General features: G+C 42.6%; 1 protein-coding gene and 1 long non-coding RNA gene across 5 annotated transcripts in view; one reads left to right on the forward strand and one right to left on the reverse strand.

Moving 5' to 3' along the window:
* LOC105282464 (hemicentin-2) overlaps positions 1-23,769 on the reverse strand; it is a 326,396-nt gene that overhangs the window by 43,460 nt on the left and 259,167 nt on the right. For 3 of the 4 annotated variants that reach the window (XM_011344417.3, XM_011344416.3, XM_011344419.3), the window contains 2 exons: positions 23,377-23,523; positions 20,147-20,419 (listed from right to left, as the gene is read on the reverse strand). In XM_011344417.3, the coding sequence (XP_011342719.1) occupies positions 20,147-20,419; positions 23,377-23,523 (420 nt within the window). The remainder of the gene's footprint in view (positions 1-20,146; positions 20,420-23,376; positions 23,524-23,769) is intronic. The other variant, XM_011344418.3, reaches the window with a different exon arrangement.
* LOC105282463 overlaps positions 1-23,769 on the forward strand; it is a 270,589-nt gene that overhangs the window by 41,444 nt on the left and 205,376 nt on the right. The window lies entirely within an intron of this gene.

Genomic DNA, 23,769 nt, shown 5'->3' on the forward strand with positions numbered 1-23,769 from the left:
TGTTTTGCTTTGTATATATTATGGCGTGGGATGAGAGTGATTGATATGCGACGTTACGTATGATAATTGTATGTGAGTAATTCGATTATTATTTTGGATATATTGTGAATTATTAATATTATAATGTAACACATGTGTTTTGACAGAATGTATATGGCACACTGAAGATGGTCCAATGTATGGACTGAAACGTTTGTGTGGTTAAAAAACGAATAAACACTAAGCATTGTCACCCAGCTTCGCTTGGAATATATATTATTGCCACTTTATTTGATTTGCTGAGCTGTTAAAGGATTGGATAAATTCTATTTATTTGCATAACAACAGATTCAGAAGCGTGATTTGAAAGCATCACGCTCCGACTTGCTTCAAGATTTTGAACGAATAAACACGCGACAGATTCTGCATGCACATATTTATTCCAACAGAAGAAAAGTCTGTCTCAAAAGTTAAATCGATCTCGGGAAAAATGAAGATGATCGTAACGTAGTTCCTCTGGGTTTGGTACATCATCCTTAATAGCGCCTCCTTCGGTAAACTCATAGGAAAACGTACGCTCGATATGCACTCCAAGGAAGGAGCGTATCGTCCGGTGTGCCGACTGCGTTTCCAGCGAGCGTCGAGCTAGCCGACGAATTCGACTCGCCGAGTAAGCAAACATTTGCATCGTGACACACGTGGATCACCCCCTTGCTACAAGGTTTACCTTCCAGATTCGCGTGTATACGCCAGCAGACAGCTTACCGTAGCGAAATCGGATTATAAGCGAATTCGCGGGCTCGATACGAGTCGACTTGTTCCGCGCCGGATTTCCGCGCAAATCAATTAAGAACATGCCGGCTTCCACTGACGACGATTGATCCGATTGCATACACGAAACGTATTATTCGCGGACGCACGTGGGGCAATGTAATCCCCGATACCAACGCTGGTTGGCGATGCCACCACGTTTGTCGAGCCCGAGAAAACCGAACGCGTGACGGTAGCAGGCAGCCGACACTGCGATTGACTTGCACTACTGAACACTTCGTACTAAAGCGAGAGCGACATCAGACGACGCGGAAATTTTGAGATTTTCCTCAAAGTGCTTCTGCAAAACCGAGATTTTAAAATTTCCGGATTATAAAATCGGATCAATGTAAGTGACTTGTTCTTCGTCACCGAAGGACTTGATGAATGCAACTGGAATTATCCGTTATCCACCTGCCGTAAAATCGTACATCGCGCAATAATCCTTGATCCAAACTTGATGCGGAGAAACAAATCATCTGAATCAAATTTATTTCCTGCAGATAGCGCGAGGGCCCGGGTAGTGCGCTGCGTATTTTCCGATTAAACGTTAGTTTTTTCCCGGCATTGGAGCACATGACTTCTCGAACTCGCCAACGAGCTATTAGCGGCTGGTCGAGCTGTGTAAACCGCAAGGAAGTTCTTACCGGCCACGACCAGCGATGGGGAAAAAAGATGAAATCTAAAGGGTAGCAGGACGCGCTCGCGGAACTGGAAACGCGATTGCGGATCGAGGGCGGGCGTGAAACGCGACTAATGGAATTGTACCTCCGACTGCGACACTTTACTCGTGGATCATCGAGTCTGCTCCGGTTTCGACGCGGGCGTGTCTGATACGTGATCTCGCGAGTACGCGCGGTGAGTGGTGAGCGAACAAGGTACCGGTATCTACGTATTGATCATCTCTGATTGAACTGACGACCAATCCGTGTTTTTCGCCGCGGTGGTCATCAGCCGGACGACCAAGAACTTAGCGTAGAGTTCAACGGCTCGGGCCGCTATTGTTGTACCATCGGAAAAAAGGACTTTTTCGTCCAGGGCAGAGCGAGAGTAACGATGAGTGGCGATCGTTCCGTATCATTAATTCCTCATCTCGCGCGCGGACGACTCCTGTCCGCCGCGCGGGGGTTGATTTAAATCGACCGGTCGCGACAGGTAACGACCATGTGGACGAGACTCATTAACGACGCTTAGCCCAACGAGGGACATTCTGTTCGGTTCCTTCTACCGTTATTGGATCCGCGATACCATCGATAAATAAATGTACACGTATCACCTAGTCGGTGATCTTCCAACTCATCGATCTCTCGCTGCATCTCGCTGCGTCGCGCCGCGTTTGCGTTAGCCATCCATAACGTTAAGATGGGTATTAACGATGCGGTCGATGTCGTGAATGGGCAATCGCTCGCGCTTCGAACATCGAATTCTTCCCGTGGATCCGCATCGTTCCACGACGATCCCCGGAAACCCCGGGCGTGACCGCGCGTTCGCTGATTAAAAAGAGATTGCGCTCGTAAATCGGCGGGGGAATCACGAGCCCAGGAAATGACTGGTTATCGGGCGTAGTTAAAGATCGGGCGTTTTATGGTAATGGAACACGGGCAACGCGGGTTACGGTGAATGCCTCCGCGTATCGCGCGAATCGGTGTACACGGATATAACCCGGTAATAAGTCGTAAAGTTCGAGACGACGGTCGCGGAAGATTCGTGACTCTCGCCGATGCAAAATACTCTCCGGGAATTGCTGTCGCTGCAGCGCGCGCGAGTGAGAATTGTCGCGATAATAACTTTCTGCCTCGGCCCGCGCTGCACAACTACTCCGTTCGCGTAGCGGCGAACTAAATACAAGAGCATTTAATTTCTACTCGATCTATATTCCGCTCGCACCTAGCTCAGAGACGATCGTCGTTAAAACGCTCTTTCAGCGCGGCCTTAATGGAAATATACCGTTTCCACGCAATCGCGAGGATGTTTATCGCAGCTGCCACGCTCATGCTTAATTTCGCGTCAAAACAGCGAGAATTTCAATACGAACTTATCAACGTAAACATTATGAGAAGCGAGACATAGTTGAAATTTTCTTGCAATCCGACCCGAGTCCTATGCGACTTCTCGTGCTGCACGCGACGTCTCGTTTTCACGCGATCGAAAATCCTGGCTGTGTTCCGTTGCGTTGCGTTAAAACATTATTTTAAAGATCCCCCGCTTGCAGTTCCCCGTGAGATACATAACGTGCGCATGACACAGAATGCACCGGATCCTCGTGGACGTCTCGTTTGACGAATTTTCTCGCGGGAGTGCAACGACAGATCACCGTAATTTTCTGCATAAAGTCTCCCAGGACGGTTCTTATTTGCCATCTACGTTTGTCGCGGGACCTCGGGGCTGCTTGAATAATTTTTAGCTAGCAGGTGCCAAGATTTCCCCGCGCGAATGCGGAGAACGGGCTCCCAGCTACTAATCAGAGACATTTTCACAGGGTGGTTTTACAAATGAGAGTCTACTCACGGAGACGCGTCAAAGAACTCAGCGTCACAACCGTATCAAATTTGCATGAAATCTGGGAACACAGGGGTAGATCCTCCTGCGGCTTTCTTCGCGCCGCAAGTATTCTGCTCCTCGAACACACGACTATTACAGTATCTACATGTACGCAATGCATGGTGGCACATGCATATGCGCATATCTAAGCGTATCTGCTTACGCGCGTATGCACGTATATCTTCATATGCAACGCGAAACTTCCGCCATTTTTTCGTGTAATAAAAGTATTCTGCATGAGAGAGCAACCTTATGCAGAATCGTAATATCAAAATGTAATCAAAATTCCACGTATTTTTATACGTATATTTCTTGTCGAATTTTTTCTCTTGCTCTCATTGATACATCTCATTTTTTCTTTAACAATTTTTCCGGAATATGAATAAAAAAAGGTTGTTAAAGTGATAGCACCAGATGCAATTACCGACAGATTGTAATCATCATTCTAGCTGTCTAGCTGTCGTTCAACAAGAACGACGTTCTAAAGTCGCTCGTTTCTCTCTAACGCGATTTGAGCGCATCCGATGAAATCAATATTCGACAAATTGCTTGTAAATATTCGAGTTATCAAACTGCAAAAATTCATCACTCATGTTCGTTATACCGATATCAATTACAAAAATATAATAGAACTCCGCGCCCGGAAAAATTTATCGTGTTTAGTGTGGAAACGCTTCCGGGATTTCGCGCGGCGTCGAATTGCATTTCCAGGATTGCAATTATCCGCGCGCTGATCCGCTAATGTTCCCGATGGATTTGCCAGTAAACGCGGTTCTATCCAAATCGAGCAACTTCTCGGAAGAAAACTGTACGTGTAAAATGAATACGCACGTATCGTGATACTACGTAAGGTGGGCCGGAAATTCCCTTCTCCTGCGCGATGTGTCGCTTATAAGATATATAAAACTAATTAAGAAGTTGTGAGATTCTTAATACGCGGTTGCGAGAGGAAACAATGAGAAACATAACGTTACGCTAATGACAAAAATCAATATATCACGTGTTGTCCTCTTTTTGGTGCTTTGTGACTATTCAACTTATAGCTTGATGGGCACACATGGATGAGAGATTTTTCACGAACGGCAAGATGCCTGGAGCGTATAAGGAAGCACTTTTTGGAAACAGGAAACGTGCGTGCGTGCCCACGCGCGCGTTTGACGTTTTCCGAAACACAAGTGGATTACCAAAAAATAAAAAAAAAACATTGCGAGGGAACACGGAAGAGAACGCATAGCCGGAAACGTGTATGTACGCAGAGAGATATAAATATATATGGACATCTATATATACCTACAATATATTTACATATAGACGCGCGCGAGCCATCCATTTCGAGAGGAAGATTAATGGCGGGCTTTCGGCGAAAATGCAATTTACCGAGCAATCGACACGCCACGATGATTCACCCAGTACGCAAAAACGGTCGGCGAGGCTCCTCCGCTCGAAAGGAGAGCTGCGGGGGAGAGAAAAAAAAGAGGGTCAATCCGCGTTACGAGCGGCAAGACGGAAGAGCGATCGCGCCAAACGCGCCGGTCGATCGGCCGACAAACCGAATTATCGCAGTGACCGGTCAATCATCGGTCGGTATCGTGCGCGTTTCCGTGAAAAATCGAAAAAAAAAAGAAAAATGGACCTCGCACGGGGTGCACGAGCGAGGCGCGCACGTGACAGCTGTACCGGCGCGAGCGAGCGTTACGCTATTACGTGGAGTCGCGCGTAACGTCCGCGCGATTCCCACGGGTGCATCGCGGCCGTCGCGCGCGGCTCGTTTCACGCTCTCGGAACAACCCCGAATTAACCCGTGTTCGCCGTTTGCACGAGCGGATAATGACGTTGCTGGCGCTGTTGCCGCTACTGCGCGAGAGAATGAACTTACCTGTGTATGTTGATTCGACGCGGATATGCACGCGCGGGCTTGCATTGAATGAAGCTGCGGCCGGCCGCAAAGGCGAGAGCGAGACCATGGGCGGCGTACGTTATGGCAAACACTATTACTCTCTTGCTATTTATTTTCAATCATGATCATGATCTTCCGCAGTTGCGATGGAACACAAGATTCGATGAGATCGATCGATCAGAAACAAATATAACAATGTTTACGTGCCGACGCAATATTTTTCAATCGATGAATATTTAGCAGTGGGAATTGACACAGAATTATTGAAAAAGTTCTAATTATTAATTTTATAATTGATTGTATTTGCCTATGGATCGAGGTCGACAATTTTCATTAATGAATATCGATAATGCGTGTTTTGTATGCGTATTCGACGGATGCACGGTACAATAATACCACGGTGGAATATAAAAATGTTCATCTCTCTCCGTTGCGAAATACGCGATATTTCATTTCGCACGTATATTTCGTGATATAAGAGTGCAAACTAGCGCGCGAATAAAAGAACTGAATATAATTGTCGCTAATGAAATGCAACATGAATGCGTGCTCGCGATGAATACGCGATGGATACATATTTCCACATTGACTCCTGACGACGTGGGTACACACGTTAATTATTAATATTTAGTATTTAATATTTAATTATAACGATGCATTTTTATTATCGTCGACGGGGCGTCCTTTGTTCCGCGGGAATGTGTAATTAATGAGGTTGTTTCCCGCGAGATAACAAATTCGAAGATGCTCGATATTGGAGCAGCAATCGGAACAATGGACGAACGGAAACTGGGCGGAATAATGCCGGCCATTTTCGCTGCATTAATTTTTCAGCGCCCGCCTATAGAGCCGCGTTAGGCTAAGCATGAATTATGAACACATTACGGCCGGGATACAAATTGATTTATGGTCGCGGCGTCTCGCCGTGCATATTTAATATCCCCCGGCGATGTTCTTCAGCCGAAAGGCGCGGGTCAGGGAATACGATTAATCTAAAATAGCGGATCGCGTCAGATTCCCTAATAGCGTTTTTACGATGTTCCTGTTCTCATCGCATTGACGGATTGTTCAAATACAGATCGAAAACAATCGCTGAAACGAGTTTCCGATTCCTTCAAAAATTTTCTCACAGCATATTACATCCGAGACTCTCCACATCTTAAAAATGTGATACATACTGAAGATTTCAAAACTTAAAAAAATGCAATTGTATTTCTCTAATTTTCAAATAACAAATAATTCAATTTCAAACATACATAATGCATAAGGATAGATAGAATTTCGAACGATTCTGAATTATTTGCAACTGCTTTACGATTCCTTTTTTTTTTAGAGAAGAACGCGAATGTGTAAAATAAAGTCATGCTGGTTCAGCTTGAATTACACCTCATTTTATGATCCCCCTTTATGTTAGAGGAAATTAGGTAGTAAAATGATAATCTACTACCACTACCGTTGGGTAGTAAAACAAATAGTCCCATAGGAAAGTCGTCTTGATTAGTATGGCAAAGAGATTTGGAATGAATTTTGTTTAAGCTCCTCGATTCCGCTCGTTAATGGTGGAACGCGTTCTGGATGCATTCGACATGTTAATTACAGGACCATTAAATTGCTGCCGCAATCGCTACCGGGCGAAACGGTGGCCAATACAGTTTTATTGTAAGTAAAGTGCTATTAATGGCTGTCGTGCGGATATCTTCCAATATAAAGCTATAAATTAGGTTATATACTGCGAGGGGAAGAGCGGGAGGGGAAGGGAGAGAGAGGAGAGACGGGATTATCATCCTATTAACTATCAGATTCACGCAATAAAATATGTTTATTCGCTTCGGCTTGTAATTAGATTCATTAACTCCCTCGTACTCACCGGGAAGATAATTATGCCGCCTGATTAAAACGGTTGACGTAGTTCGATTTAAATTCGAATGAATTTCCCTTGTATGTGTCTCTCTCTCTCTCCCTATTAATTAGATTTCCTGCGAACGATGTTCCAGGGCGGCATTAACACTGGACGAAACACTAAACAGCAGTCGCTTGATTCGCCATTGTCGTAAAATTGAGAACGAGTCTTGATATCCTCTTTAGATACTGTAAGTGTCTCATCATTCGTCTCTTGTGTCGCAAGAATGAAGAGAGTAGTTGCCCGGATATAAATATGAAGACCAGCGTAAAAGGAAGCGATACACAAGGGAGAGCGACTGATATTTATCTCGACTCTAAGGCTGGACCTTATTAGCTGGTAAATTTGTGATTGTTAAAGTTACCTTGCTTGCGACACAGTTTAAATGTAAGAACGAAAATATGCAAACTCATAGATGTATAAGCTTCAAGAAATAATAAATTTTATAACATATTAAATTGACCGGAAAGACTGTGCGAATTCTTTTGCAAAATTTAAACGCGAAACCTTGTATTAATTCTTGATATAAGGTTTGCGTTTAAATTTTGCAAAAAAAATCGCACGGCCTTTCTGATCAACCAAATGCAAGCACAATTGAAGGCTATTGAATTAATCCCACCCTATCGCGTGAAGTTAAAAGAATAATTGACCGAGAAAGAGAGGTGAATAAGATTTAAATACACATTTATCGTGAACACATTTGCAACAATCACAACACTGATCCGTGAAATAAACTTTAATACCTGATGCGAACACGTTCCGAATGCGAGATTGCTTGCAATCTTTGCATTCTGCAGACGAAATTATTCAAATATTCATCAGTGAGAAGGTTATGAGGAGGAGAAAGCCTTTTATTAAGGGTAATCAAAGAGAATTCGGATTTTATATGGCTCTCATTATCTTTCAGCTTGGCGCAAAAAAGTGTTTAATGACGAACCGATAATACTATTTCAATATAATTGAAACCTTTTTTTATAACTTATTAAAACCGATTATCAATTATATTTCAATTGATAAAATAAAAAATTTGAACAGCTATGTAAATTTTATAATATACAGGAAAACAATTCTAATGAAGAAAACATTTACATATTTTTTCGGAAATAAGCAAATAAAAAACATTTATAGAACAATTACAACATGCACAAATCTGCATCTCTTTGTCCGCAAAAGGAGACACTCGTATTTTTGTCAGACACGCTTGTCAGGAATCGTGAACCCGTAAATAATATTCACCCTTTTGATGTGATACTTCGCGGCTCCCCTATAAATGATTATTCGCGATCTCTATATTCAGGAGACGGAATTAATCAAGTATTGATCCGCGCGGGTGAGGGAGCGGCACGAGTAAGGAAGTTTTTTTGGGCGTGACTGCGTGAACAGACGCAAGAGAAAAGAGACGCGGCTGGAGTTGGTTGGCGGAGTCTGTCAGGAGGACGGGTCAGGAGAGAAAGAGATACACGTGACAAGAATGACAAAAAAGGTAATCCCGTCTGACGGGGAGCCCGGTCACAAGGGAGACGGAAGACGCGACAGAGAGCCATTGACTTCGAAGACCCCGTTTCCTCGCACCGTCCCCCTGAGGCGACCGATGATTATATCCACCCTCCTGCTCGGCATCTCCGAAGCCTCTCTGGATACAGTTGAAGGAAGGAGACCAGCCACCCACCCTGACACTCCCACGTCCCATCGACAATGCCAAATAATTTGTTTCACTGGCATTTCATAAGTCAATTAACGCGCTGGATCCTCCAGTGATTCGCATCTCCACAGGGGTGATCCGGTGAAATTAGAAATCATGCCGCGGCATGATTGCGTTAATTGGAAAAAGAAAGATGCCGCCCTTCCATAATTGATGTTGCTTTGTGTCATTTAGTCTTGATGCACCGCGATAGAAATAAAGAAAAACTGAAGATAGTATTGTTTAAAGTAAAGTATAATTCGCATCGTGTAAAAGAATGTGTTACATTTATAAACACATTTATAAACATGAAAATGCAAAAAGTTTTTAACACAAGTCAGCGTAAGACAATATCCCTGAGAGTAAATGAAGTCTATTTGCATGTTACAAAGAAGGTACGGGAAGTACGAATAATGATCTTCGCGTTTACAACGATTCTTTTTGCATTTTCTGTGTTCTACAGATTCTAGGTTATGAATACTTTCCATGTAAAACAACCATTTTTTTCATTAAAATATGAAATAATTTTGGGATTAAAGAACACGAAACTGAAAAATTAAAAGCAAACAGTTCTACTCGTACATCTCCATTAATATTAGGTTGTAACAAAAGTTCGTAGCGTTATTTTAGTGAAATTCCAAGACACAATTATTATATATATGTATATGCATAAATATTTATTCAACTACATATGCGCTGTCTTGTTCTACTAACATTTGCCATCTTTGTGATAGCTTCATGATTCCATCTTTTCAGAATTTGCCATCTTTTTTCATTAAAAAATTAAACAACGCTACGGATTTTTGTTACAATCCAGTATTATTAAAAATATGCATTCATTGAAACATTCAATTATCTAGAGTGAAATTATCCTGATGGAAATTTGCTATTTTTAACAATTTATTGAGAAACAAATTACACGAGGGACAGCATTTTCCATTTCGGAGATAAATCCCGCGTGATGCGGAAGCACTTGGCCGTATGAAAAGAGCGTAACTGAAAATATCCGTAGTATCAAGAAGAGATTTTTCACATCTCGCTTTATGTAGCAGCGTCGTAGTGCATCCGCGATAAAGCAATCGCGTAAAAATAAAGTGGCAACGTCGTTCATCATCGAATCACTGAGCAGACGCATGCATATAACCGCGACACCGCGGCAAAGAAAAGTTTCGATGGCGAGTATTCAATCGTGCTCTTATATTGGTGAACTTAACCGACGACGGATACGTTTTACAAGACATATCACCAAGTTTACGATTAAAAAGTAAGAAGGGAGAAACATAAAAATCCAAGTACCTGACGTAAACGTGCAATTGCAGCGAAGGACCGCGTTGTATTGGATCGTGAAAATACAACGCCATTCAGGAACATTAATAGACTTGGAATGCGGAAATGAGTGCAGCGGTTAATTTTTTATATCTCGATTTGAAGACAAAATTCGCGAAAGATGGAACATGTTCTTATCGAATAATCGATACTACTGAATTCTCACCATGATACTCATAACGCGAAATTGGAGATTAACAGTTAGAGGTGTCCACCGTTTAAATTTCAGATGTTTTCCCCTTTTCGAATCCGACGGCACGTTAAAATAATTCTAACTAGTAAGTGATGTAATTTTCTTCTTTGCGGAGTATTTCTACAGCTATTTCCGTGCGCAATATTTACAAAGTAAACTATGTTTAAGCGCAGATCCTAGTATCTATGTTAGTTTTCCCTACGCACGCGTGAAATATGTTTTCCATCCATATAATCGCTCTTTGTGATGAAATGGATAAGTGCTATAGCTTCGCAAGCTGTGCACATATTTGATGCTTAGATAGGATCATCACGGCGAAGAAATGATTTCGTATAATGTAGGAATCTATTTATAACAGCAAAAATATAAAGATAAAAATGCTATCAATTAAAGTTTCAAAGAGGAGCATGTATTATAATATATCCAAATAAAAAATTATCTGTACAATTCGGATAAAAGGATCATCCCTTTCCCAACTCCGCTTATTAATTAGATGGAATTACAAACACGAAATAAAAAAGAGAAAGGAATTACGAGAGCCGAATAACGATTCTTTCTGAACGGCGCTGTACAAGCGCAGGCGAGTTTCAGCGCGAACGAAAAAGTATTTTCCGGGACGGGTTCGCGAGAGCTCATTCGTGTTTTTCGGGCTTGGCTTCGTTAGAAGGCAATTTTTATCGACAACGCAGGATTTTTACAGCTGCGGTCAGGCGCTTTCGCGTTCCGGGCTTGCGATCGTGTGTCGTTCGATTCGTTTGAATGCTACACAGCTCCCTCGGGGAGGACCCGTGTACACCATCGTTTTCGGGGGTTACGTTTTGTTACGCGCCCCTCCCAACCCTTCTCTCTATCCGCGCTCAGCTCGATACGCAGTGTAGCTGCGCCTCTCGGGTCGTTATTTCCCATCGTCCGAATGTTGTCCGAATAACGACGATCATAGCGATGCGAATTTAAATCTAATCGACCGCATGCGCTATATCGCACCCGAGCACGCCAGCGATGTAGGTACGTAAACTCGGGTAATGTTATTTCGTTTCGAAACAATTGTCGTTTTTCGTAATACGGGCGATGATGTAACACATATGTGGCCAGTTATATGTCATAATTATTATACAGTTTCGTAAGCACATGCATTAACAAGAAATTGTTATGTTCGATATCGGATAATGTGAATGTACATTGATAAATGTTCACGCACACGCACACGCGCGCGCGCACATACACACACATATCTATATCTGCAATATATGTGTGTGTGTATATATATATATATATATAAATTTTTCTTCCTCGTTCTTCATAGAATAATCTATATAAAATATATCTGTAATACATGTACATACATACTCTTTTCAGATTAGTTGCATCGCAGATGCACATATAAATATACTATATTATATATATCATCGATTGACGATTATGTTTTGAATTCCATTAAGACGTGAGTTACTTTCTCGAAAGATTATTTTAAATATATTATTATTTTTAATATTATATATTCTTCTTGAAGTTTTCTTTCAATAACGAGTTACACGAATCTAGAAGCAACAATTTGAGTATCCATACTTATACATACAATGCTTATTGCACGAGCCATATATTTTTATTTTCTCTCGATGTGATTCGCTAATGAACCGTGAGATTTGGCGCGCTCACTAAGTACGGAGGCACAAAGCATCGATCGTTCGTCTATCCACCGGCGAATAATAAAAGAGCCAGTTTCCGCGTGAGATTGCTTGAAGCTGGATGGATCCTTTGGTGGCTTTTCGGTGATATCTATCCGCGTAAACATAGGTTCGACGCTTTAAAAAATTCAGAACACGCCGCGAGCTGTTGGCGACTGTGATGAGAGAGACTGGTTTTCTGGCCCGAGGCGATTCATTTTTTTTCCTTCCGCGCGCTTTGATCGCATAATCAAGTCTTTGTTCCGTAAAAGCCTTACGCGCGGCTCCCGCAAATGACTCGGAGATTCGACCGCTCCTTTTATCAAGCATGCAAATATGAAGTCTTGCCGCCGGTAGATACGAGGCATATCCAGTCCCTATCAGCACAGCAAAGGGGCTCGTTGTGCACGGAGAATACGGTAAAATTAACTCTCCAGCGGTTAACCGTAGAAAGCTCCTAGAAAGCCTCGCTCGTAGGAGAAAGAGGAGGAGGAGGAGGAGGAGGAGGCAGTCATCTGTGCCGCGAAGCGGAAAGTTGTGTTGATCTACCCGAAATACACCCGATTCCGGGGGGTGAGTGTTTTATGGATCAATGAAAGTTCCTCGACGCGACAACGGGCGCAGTAACGCAAACAAATTTGTTCAGTACTTTGCTCGCTAACTCTAATTAAAGCGTCGTAAGCATCGAGAACTCGTCGAAGGGGACGATCGACGATAATTACCGTAATTTTTGTTGTACCCCGCAACGATCTAATCGCGCTTTCCTACGAAGATATAGCCGGTTTCTCATGGCAATCAATGGCAATCAAGATTGCAGAAGTCTTCGTCTTTGAGTTAAAAAAATTGAGCAAACAGAATTAGGAAACGACGAGGGTAAATAATGAAATAGAAAAGCGCAGTTTTGAAAGTTGGAAAAATGCACGAGCGAACTTTAATAAGCGTGATAATTGTGGAAAATTAGTTGCTCGATTATCAGAGAATCGAGCTTGGTTGCGCTTTATGTTGCATGGAAATTGTTTGTATTCATCAAAGAAACTCGCTCACCCGAGTTATAAAATATTTATCCGGTTATACATTATTCAAACAGGATCGTTTAGTTTGTTAATGAAGCTTGAATTTTCCACAACGGAATAGCTGCACGTGGTATTCCGGCAAAACTTGGGCGGCGATTTAACGAGAGAACGCACGAAAGTTTCATTATGTAAGTTCTACCGTTGGTTCAAACGCATCCTGCTTTACGGATCGGTTTAAGAAAAAAGGAGACTGTGTCTTATACAGTTCGCGAAGGCGTGAAGATTTAACGAACGCTTAACAAGATAGCGGAGGCCAAAGAGATAAGCCGAACGATCGACTCCGGAAGTTTAGTTATCGTCTGCTGACGTTAAGACAGAAATAATTGTGGCAAGAAGCCGAGTTTCAGCGATGCGGAGATCACGAAGACTATTCTTGTGCTCTTTAAAATATTGTACTTGATATTAAATTTATACACATATTAAAATTAAATATGCATAATGTATTTAATAACAAACAATTAGATACATGCATACTTAAACAATGCACCGCGATTGTTCTAGCTTTGTGATACAATTATTCCATCACGTGTGCCCTTTACTTATACATAGATTTATTTATTATTTATAATATTACATAGAAATTTCTCAAATTAGTGGGAAATAATTATGCTGCGAAATATGAAGCTTGTTTAATAGTTTTTTATGCATTCGCTGCTTATAAGAGTCGCGGACGTGTGCAGATATGTGTAACAAACGCGAATTGTCGCGGTTTCAAACGTTTAAGTACGGTTGAGGAATTACAGCGAGCATGCCGCGTGCGCGTTCTATAGTCCGAATATCATGCAAACCGCACGTACAGCGTTTCCATAATAATAAATTCAGTTAATGGTTGCTTTGAAGTTGCACGATACGCGCTTCCATCTGCGCGCTCCTGTCGTCATTTGGTCAATTCGAGGACAATGCACGCATAAGGAACAAAAGATCCCTGCACGCGATTATTGCTCCGGTATCGGTTCGAGAAAGTGAAATTTCATTGTACGCACGATATTATATCGGTTCGTTGAAATCACCGTACAACCGAGGAGGAGAGAATATCCTCGAGCTGGCAAATCGAGCCATTATGATCGGCGAATCGATTGTGCTCCCTCGGCACATTTCGATAACTCCTGACCGATCCGTTCCACGCGAAGATCAGGACGTTAGGAAATTCGGAGATGGCGTTTCTCAAAGACGCGTGTCCCGTACCAGGGGTGCGAGTGAATTATGGAGGAATCCGGGAAAGTGCGAAGCCGGGAGGAAGGTGAACCGACTCGGCAGAAATACATTAGGATCGCGCGGCGAAATACTTTGATATCGCTCGCGAGTGAACGAGCGGGAAAACTTACATCTCGCGCGATACACGACCCTCGTGGGAGGTGTTACATCGAGTGATAAAGTGAGGCGGAAGAATTACGGCGAGCGCGGGACGACGATCGAGGATGGCGAAATAATTTCAGGCGTACTCCGCCTGTGTCTTTTCATTTCCATGGAAACAACATAGAGAAAGCGCTCGCCGGGATAGCTCGAAACGGCTCGACCAAGGGTTGAGCGCCTTACACGCACGAGTTCCCCGAGCCGCAATCAATAAGAAGTCGGGATTGCTCCAGCGATTGCTTCGGGCTGAATGGCGCGATGGAAGGAAGGAAACGGATAGAGAGAATATAGCAACTCGACGAATCAGAAAAAGAAAGCGCTCTGCATCTATCATCGCCGCGTAAATAGGGTGAGAAGAAATAACCGGACATATACGGTATTCCACCTATCCGCTGCGCGTATCCCGCGTCTGAAAGAGTGGAGACCGATGAGAGTGGTTGAGATCTTTCGCGCGACCGCCAGCGCGCAATATTGCCGTATTTATATAATGGACGAGTGTCTTTTTGTCGTTCCACGCATTCATCGGTGCTGGCCATAATCCTTTATGGACGAACGATATGTCCGCGAGTCGCGACGGGATCTCGAGCGAGGAATCGCTTGCGACGACGGCGGAGGAATTTTCAAGACGAAGGAGAAATTATTGGCGAGCTCGCTAAAATGTGGAAATGTAACAACAAGGAGTTCCTGTTGAAACTCCTTCGGTCTCTAAAGAATTAGGTGCTTCGATCTCTATTTAATTCTATTGTCTTCAATTACTTTTATTTTTCATTTATCTTTTTAAATACTTTTAAAATAGTTTTTTGTCTTAACATGAGAGGAATTTATAAAAAATGGAAAGATCTTTCGTTATTTTTATATTTTGTATTTCTCTATTAAAAGTTTCGATTTTTATCATTTATCTAGTTCTGATTCTTATCAGTTATACTCATCAACTTCATTATGTTAGTCTATGCAAACGCCTTGATATTAAATACAATCAAAATCTAGATTCAGATTTAGATCCCTTGCTCAAATATCGTCGTGTTAGCCATATGTCTTTCCCGCAATCTTCATGTGGAATTAATAGCTGGCTGATTTGCGCCTGCGAGATCCGAGCTCTCGGCAAAAATCCGGGTCAAGATTACGAGCCATTCGGGAGCCACATAAACTCGTTAACAGCTAAACGAAACGAGAGATACCGGTGGCGTGCTGCTACGTGCTTCGCGCACCCTTCGAAGCGATCGACGCCCTCGGAAGCAGAGACTAGCTGCAAGGGCGGACGAACAAGGAAGTCCGAGAATCGTTTTACGAGGACGAGACCCCCAGAGGAGGAATGGAAAAGTTAAACGTTCACAAACTTTCCCTCCGCGTTCTCCTTCCGGTCTTCCGTTTTCCCTTGTTTTCCCATGGCAATCCCTCGTGTCGTTCTCATCCGCGCTCACCCTGCCGAACTATCCATTCCGTCATCGTTTCAACGCTGCGAAGCCTGCAACAATGACGATCTTCACAGTTTCGGGTGAAAGAAAACCGTTCCCTTTTCCGTAACGTGTCGATCGAAGACAAACGGGGAAAAATTCCGTGGCAGTAAAACCGCGAGATGCGAAAGTGTCTTCCTCGATTCTCGATACATCGCCCGTCCCACTCGACGATCCTTGCCTCGATCTTGCACTCTATCGGCCTCTTATAGTGGCAAGGAGCGGGCATCATTGCATTGGGGTGCGCTGGGTTACCGAGGTCTACTTTACGAGGCAGCAATTCCCACACCACGCTATAAAGTTGTTTTCCTTCGCCGTCGTAGCATCGTGACGGTAAGTTTCAAAGTTGCAGCTGTGTAGTCGCCGATCGTCGAGAAGAGCCAACCGTTAACTGTGTGACGCTCTCAGTCGCCGTACTCACCCTCCGGTAGAGACACGAATTAACAACGCCACGGCAAATTGCAAACGTCGGATCACGTCGCTGAGAAAATGGACGAAGAGAATTTTACGAGATAACTCCCTTTTATAACTTGTGCCCTAAATATCTTGACTTTTCGATATCCCCCAGCGAGAGTATTCGAAATTCCTTCGCAATTCTCGCGCACGTTTCCCTCGTACGGGCATTTTAAAGTAGCCGTTACGTCGCTCTTCATACCATCACGCTTCAACGATATCGATTAATAACGATATCAGGCGAGAACGAAACACTCTGTACGTAATTCCATTACCATCGAGACGTTCAGGCGTACCGCGAAGCATCCGGCTTGGCCTCGCTCCGACCGCGGCTGATATCCTGTCCACCTTATACGACGTCACGTTCGGTTGACCACTATACCCGAAGAGTACGGTACGTGCGCGTCCGAACGGTCAGCAGCTGTGCTGCATCAAGTATCCGGGTATCCTCAACTTTTACCACGGCGTTCGCTTGCGTTTGGTCTCCCGTGGTCCTCGTCGAGTAAAAACGCGCGGATTCTGAAATCGCATTTGGATCTCTCAGCTTCGATCCGGATGCAATCTTCCGAAGCTCACGTACCTCAAATAAATGCGAGGACTTTGTCATAAGTGATCAGCCGAGCACGCAAACTCCAAATGAGGAAGTGAAGCACGTGTTTTTTTTTTGTAAAAATACACCTATATTAATTCTGTATTTGATGATGATTATATATTTATAATCATATAAGAAGTGATTTATTCTTTGCTTTAATTTACAAATGTTGTACATTTTCAAAATGATAAATTATTCAGGGATTTGGATATAAGCGTCATATACCTATAGCTATTTTACAAAGATATCCGTCATATAATTATTAATAAGATTTAAATTATATATTAAAGAGAAAATAGTACTATAAAGTTAGGATGATGAATCATGTTTTCGATATATTTTTATTATATATTTGTATACATTATTTATATACAAATATATATTATTATATATTTGAGTGTACAATTTATAACAAAACAATAAATTATATATATATATCACAAAATAGACTTCAAGTATAATTTGCAAGAAATAGGAGAAAATGATGATATATGTACATATATCTTGGCATCCTCGGTGGTAACGTGCCGTCGAGCGTACAGCAAATGATACCGCGAGCTATTACGGAGCTTTAATAACGAATGAAAATGCTTCACATTCTCATCGTTTAATTAATTCCTTCCGACTGCAATGTGACAGTGGAAAAGTATTTAATTAGTCTATGCGTGGTGCGCAACTTTTATGTAATCGCTAGCCGTATGCTTTCATACGCGATAACATTAAAACATTATAATGGTTATTATTCGGCCATATTCATTAAAAAATATTATCATAATCACAATGTAATGTTAGTCGTAACGGCTTTCCACCCGTTAGGATGAATTAATGTAACGAACCAAAAATTTCCCGTTTTTTCTCCGGTTTTACGCTCCACAGAATTTTTGTGGCTAAAACATACCGCGCTCTCACTACTAAAACGAAGATAAATCTGTAATACCACTTTGCGAATTAGCCTTATTTCTTCAAACAACCTTTATTGAGAACAAATACAGGGTTTTTACGTCTGTAGAAATAGATACGTGTTATCGTTTTATATGCAATGTTTAAAATGTGTTACAAGAATATTTTTATGATGAGAATGTTCATTATTATTTAAAAGTGAAGTATCGAATAGTTTTTCAATAACAACTGCTGCAATATAACTCATTCACTATTTCTTATATACAATATCCATTTGTATAAATTTGCCTTGTTGCACAATGTTTGATCTAAAGCTCACGTTTATGTGTTTCTGAACTTTAAACGTTGCAACTTCAATTTTATGATCTATGTGATCTATTCAATCTACTTAATTAGTTTATCGCAATGTTTATTTCCTTGTAATATTTTCCACACAATAAATACATAGATAATTCCATGAATTTCGTTCTTTAAATCTGCAATTTGCATTAATCCTGTAATGGAGTGTTTTATTTGATCCACTATACCACGCACCGTATTTAACAAACGTATTTACAGATGTACGCGAAACGTAAACGCTCGAATTGTATCCTGTCCGAGGACAGGCTCTAGGTTATTCGTTTTACCGAAACGCGCGTAACCGTTATTAAATAGATTAAAGGAATGCATTAATTCAAACACGGCGTTCTCGCTGCATCTCTCAGCAGGTCGTCAAGAGTTTGGCCCGATAATTATTGCGCTACCGTCACAGTAACACAGTCGCGCCGTTAATGCAACGTAGACTGTTATAATTAAATTTAGAGGTAGATAGCGCGCGCAAGGTAGTTAGCCGCGATCTACAATGCGACCGAGTACAATGCCGCGCGTCGTGCCACAATGTTGCACAGTGTTCGTTAGATACCAATCGCGCCGACAATGTATCCCGTATATTACCGAAACATCACGTGAATCGCAATTCAATTTGTAACTCGGCGGATGTGCGCGCCATCGCGCGATCCTCTAATCGGCTCCCGAATAATTCCTGCCGTTTTAACTCGCAACCACGTGGTCAGGAAAACTGATCCAACGAGGATCTGTCGCTTTCGAAGGCACCAACGTATCAGGTCATTAATTAAGTAATACGGGTCGCGTCTAGATGATGATAAATCAAACTAAACACTATACTTATAACAGCACAACATAACTTGTTGTATATTAATTTTATAGCAGCATAAGCAATCTTTAAAAAACAAACAACAAAAAAATTCTCCAAAACATCGCTACAATATATCTAGACGCATTACTTAGTTAATGATCTACGTTGTTCACGCACCTCGTTAATATATAGAGGAGAATCCCCTATTATGAGATATGCTCCTAATATGAGATAATGGAGTTTCTGCTAAACTAGTGAACACCATCTGTTAATTCCACCATAAACTTATTACTCTTGGTGTAAAATGTATTTAGTGAAAAATTCATTGTTTGTTTTTGCATTTAGCTTTTGCAAGAAAAGGTTTGTGAAATTGTGAACATGTCGAAGGAACTTAAGGTAAATCTTTAAACCTTGTTTATTACATAATAAAGAAATGGTTGGCAATAAATTCAGTATGCAATGATAGAGTAGAATCGTAGTAACAGGAAAATACGCGATTTGTTGAATTGCTTAATTGTAAAGGTTAGATTTCATGATCGCGGAACCGCTAGGCGTGTGGCTCGTATAATGAGATATTCAGGGTACTCTTAATATGAGATAATTATTGCTCGAATATGAAGAGTATGTAGTGTAATAAAAAGAAAGAAAATACTACGTTAAGGTTAAAGAAAAGTTAATATGAATTTATATTACGAATTTTTGTGTATTTAATTTTTATAGAATCTGACTATGGAGGTTAGAGAAACGAGGAAGCGTCGACAGTGGAATCGTGAAGATTTGGCGAAGGCTGTGGCAGCAGTATTTTTATAAAAATATCTAATAAAGTTTTTTACTTGCAATACTGATGTATTTTGCACTTTTAACACCGATTTCTCAAGGTATCTTATATTAGGAGCACACTTTCGCGATCTTGCGTAAAGCTCTTTTTTCAAATTTGTTTAATTTTCAGAAAAAATAATATTTAAATTAGATTTTTCATTTCACCAACCTAAAGCTTATTAAATTCCCTTCAAGAGAACGTATTACATTTTTAAATTCTGCCTATAGATTTCCTTACATTCGGCAAAATCGATATGGTATCTCATAATCGGGGACTTTCCTCTAATACAATATAGCGAGGGTAGAAACTGTGCAACGCGAATATCGAAAAACCAGCAATAGACATTGCAATAGAGAGTTTATCGATTTTACTCACCGATAACCTTGATGTGATACGGTACTTGCGCTCGCCACGTGTCCTGCATCTTCCGGTCGGGCGCAACGCATCGGTACTCGCCGCCTTCCTGATACACCACCCGGCTGAGAGCGAGGGGTCCGGGCCCGCCTACTGGATCCATCCCGGGCCCGTGGCCCCAGCATCCGCCGTCGCATTCGAGGGTGACCGCGCCGCCGATCTGCACCTCCATCTTTCGCGAGTCGGTCGCCTCGCCGTTCAACGCCTCCGCCTCGGTCTCCATATCTGGATCATCTAAATGCCATTGATTTAAATCTCTCGACGAGCGGCGAACTAGTGGATCGAACTCAAACGTATGCGTTGAACTTAAGCGTATCGCGTACCATCTTTCTCGCACGTCTGTCGACCGGAATCGGAATGGAAAGCGAAATGTGTGAGTAACAGCGGTGGATGCAATGTGGATATTGCGCTCGCCTCTGCAAATGCCGTTTGCAGACTTCCCTTTTAGCCCGCGAACTATCTTCCCGTATTTTGCGAGAGTTTCCCGAATGTAGCGAGAAATGTGGTGATGTATACGATTTTACAATAAAGCAGCTATCGCGACGCCTCAAAATGAGATTTTGAATTTTCAGGAAAGCTAACACGTTTGTGCATTGTCATAATACATCTCTCTTTCGAGTCTGCAATATACAAGCGAATTTTTTTTCCCCTGAGGGAAACACATTACTCAAACGTGTCACGTAGTTAAATAGCTTCCGCGAGCATTTTGAAAATTTTTCAGCGCATTTCGTTTCTGCCGTTATTTTGAATTGCTGGCCCGATTACCGGTCCTTCACCGTCATCGACATTGCGCGAGGGATTTAACCCGGTATCAGAAATCAGCGGCACGTACAGGGGATAAAGTTCGAGCGGAATCTCCGTCACGTGCCGGATTCGACGGAATCTTTTTCCCTCGCAACGTTACGTCACGGCGCGCGCGTACCGTTGGTTCCACCTTCTACCTCCGCCGTTCATTCCACCTGATTCCACCCTTTCCCTTTCCCGATACCACCTATGGAATTATATGGCTACGATCGTTTGCTCTCCAGCTAGCGCTGTGTCCACAGTTGCAGAAAGAGAGAGAGAGAGTGAGAGAGGGGGGGGGGAATGGAAGGGGACGAGAGAAAGAAAGCGGAAAGTGAGGATCTAAAGGGTAGGTAGGGGTACCAGGGGCGAACTGCTCGTGTCTCTCTTCGAGAATTAGAGAACCGGAACTGCTACGGCTCGGAATCCACCTGAGAAAGAGAAAGAAGCGGAAGAGGACGGAGGAGGAGGAGGTGGAGTCACAGGAGGACATAGCGATCCTTTGAGTTAGCAAGCTGATCCTCTGGCTCATTCCGTAGCAAAACAAAGAGATCAAAGTGGTGCGGATGCGATAGGAGGCTTTCACTTCCTCTCGCGCTCACTCGGCTTCCAACTATACCTCGTTTGTCTTGTAGTTTGTTCGGAATTTTACAGCAAACACCACCGTTGTGGTGCTTTAACAAACACAGGAAAGACAGGAGAAGGAAGAGAAAGTGGAGGATGAGAAGAAGAAGGATGGGAGAAGGGGAGGCTCGCCAGTCAGGCAATCTGACGTTTTTCGTTAGCCCCGACGTCGCTCTCCCTTTCGAGAATTCTGGTTACCTCCGCATTTGATCCACGTCTGTTCTTGTTCTTCCGCGGCAGCGGTTCGCCGTAGCTTGTCCTAAGTCTTAATGCGATTCGCGTGCGCCAACGTGATTAAGGGTCTCATATACTATCGTTCGTCTGTGATAGCGTTATCTCTAATTACCTCGGCATGCCTTTCGCGTTCTTACTAATTGAATTATGCGCGTCTAAAGCGCTTCGTTGAACCGAACACTCGTATTTGAACATTTGCCGAGAACATCGCATACAATCACGAGCTAATTCTCTAGTGAAGACAATCTAATATCCGAATTTAATGCTTCTTCCAAGATTGCGAGAATTGGATGTTATTTCAACGTTCAGATTGATGAAAAATGTGGAGAAAGTGCGGATTTACTCCGGATTACTGACAATCGCGAGAAAAATCTATTTGTGCGCCGGTAACGTCGGTCACGTACCACCCGTTAAGGTGTCCCTTTAAACTACACCCTATCTGCAGACCGTCTACAGGTCGACGAAATTAGCGCCTCGTTTTAAACCCGCCGTGACGTTATCCGGCGGATAAGTAATCCAGGAGGAGATTCGAACAGGACGTGGTAGCAGTGTAATCGATAATTCCCACGAAGGAGGACGGTTGGTTTATAGGTGCTCTCGAGCCATCTAAATTGCGTAGAGATTAGGTGCTCGGAAGCCCGTATCTAGCCTTGTCGGCCGAAGGAGCAGGCGAGAGGAAGGTAGAGGAAGCAGGAGGCAAGAGAGAGAAGAAGAGAGAACAGTAGGGGAGTTAGAGACAGAGTATGAGGGGAAGAGAGAGACGAGGAAGCGGGTTTGAGATGCAGGGAGCGCATTCGCCCCCTGGTTATAATGGCAAGATGGAAGGAATGGGGCTAGGTAGGAAATTTGCAAATTTTCACGACGGGGCACGGATAATTTCCGGTTGGCTCGGCGGTTTCCGCCCTTGACAAATGACTGTGGTTTCCGGTTATTGGCTGCCGCGACGACCCCCTTCGCATTCCGAATCAGGGGGAATGTCTGTTCAAGCACTATCAAATGCACGGTAGACAATACATCAGCCAAAAGGTGCATTGCGACATGATTATCTTTTCGTCGTTGGTGCTTTCGTTGAATATTCTATCGTTTTATATTTATTTTTCGACGTTACGGTATGGTTTCGTAAAGAAGTTTATAATTGCATAACAACTGAAGACGCTAAACATAATACACGATTAACAATATCTATCAAATTGTACAATATTGCTTTACAATATCCTGTATTTTCAATTAAATTATCTTTATGATATCTTATTGCTTTGCCTATCTATAATAATTCCTTTCCATTTTTATTATCGACGAAGATCTATCTCAATCTCTCAATCATAATATGTATGATGGAAATTATCAAAGAAAAATACTATAAAAACTACAATTTTGCAAGCACTTTTTGGAACGACAAGTTTCTTCAAAACTTTTTTCTGGTATAATACTTTTACTTTTCTCCACTTCATCGAAAGAGAGGCACTTATTAGCGCGACATGTCTGATAGAAAACGCGATAAATCCTGCACTATTGAAAGCGACAAAGTGGCGCGACAACGATTTACTCACAGCGAACGTTGAGAAAATATCCGATGCTGGTGAAAATGCCGAGCGTATGCCGCGTGTAGCACTTGTACCAGCCACTCTCGGCCCGAGTGATTTTTGTGAAGTTCAACCATCCGTCATCGCTCTGCTCCACGGGGGGCGGGCCATTGTCTGAAACACAAGCGGAAAGCTGGTGGATATACGAATTAACGCGCTGGAAACAGCACGCACGGTCCGCGGATTTGCGTAACGTCGTCACGCAGTACGCGTCAGCCGAGCGACTCTGCTCCTCTGTGTGGCATGACGATTGCGCGACATTTTTCATAGACACTTGTGCACATGATTCATAGACAATTAACTGCTCGGGACTCACCGCTATGTGATGCTAAAAGAGACGGGAATTCAAAGAATTAAACC

The sequence above is a fragment of the Ooceraea biroi genome, chromosome 2 (assembly GCF_003672135.1).
Source record: "Ooceraea biroi isolate clonal line C1 chromosome 2, Obir_v5.4, whole genome shotgun sequence".
NCBI classification, from domain to species: Eukaryota; Metazoa; Arthropoda; class Insecta; order Hymenoptera; family Formicidae; genus Ooceraea; species Ooceraea biroi.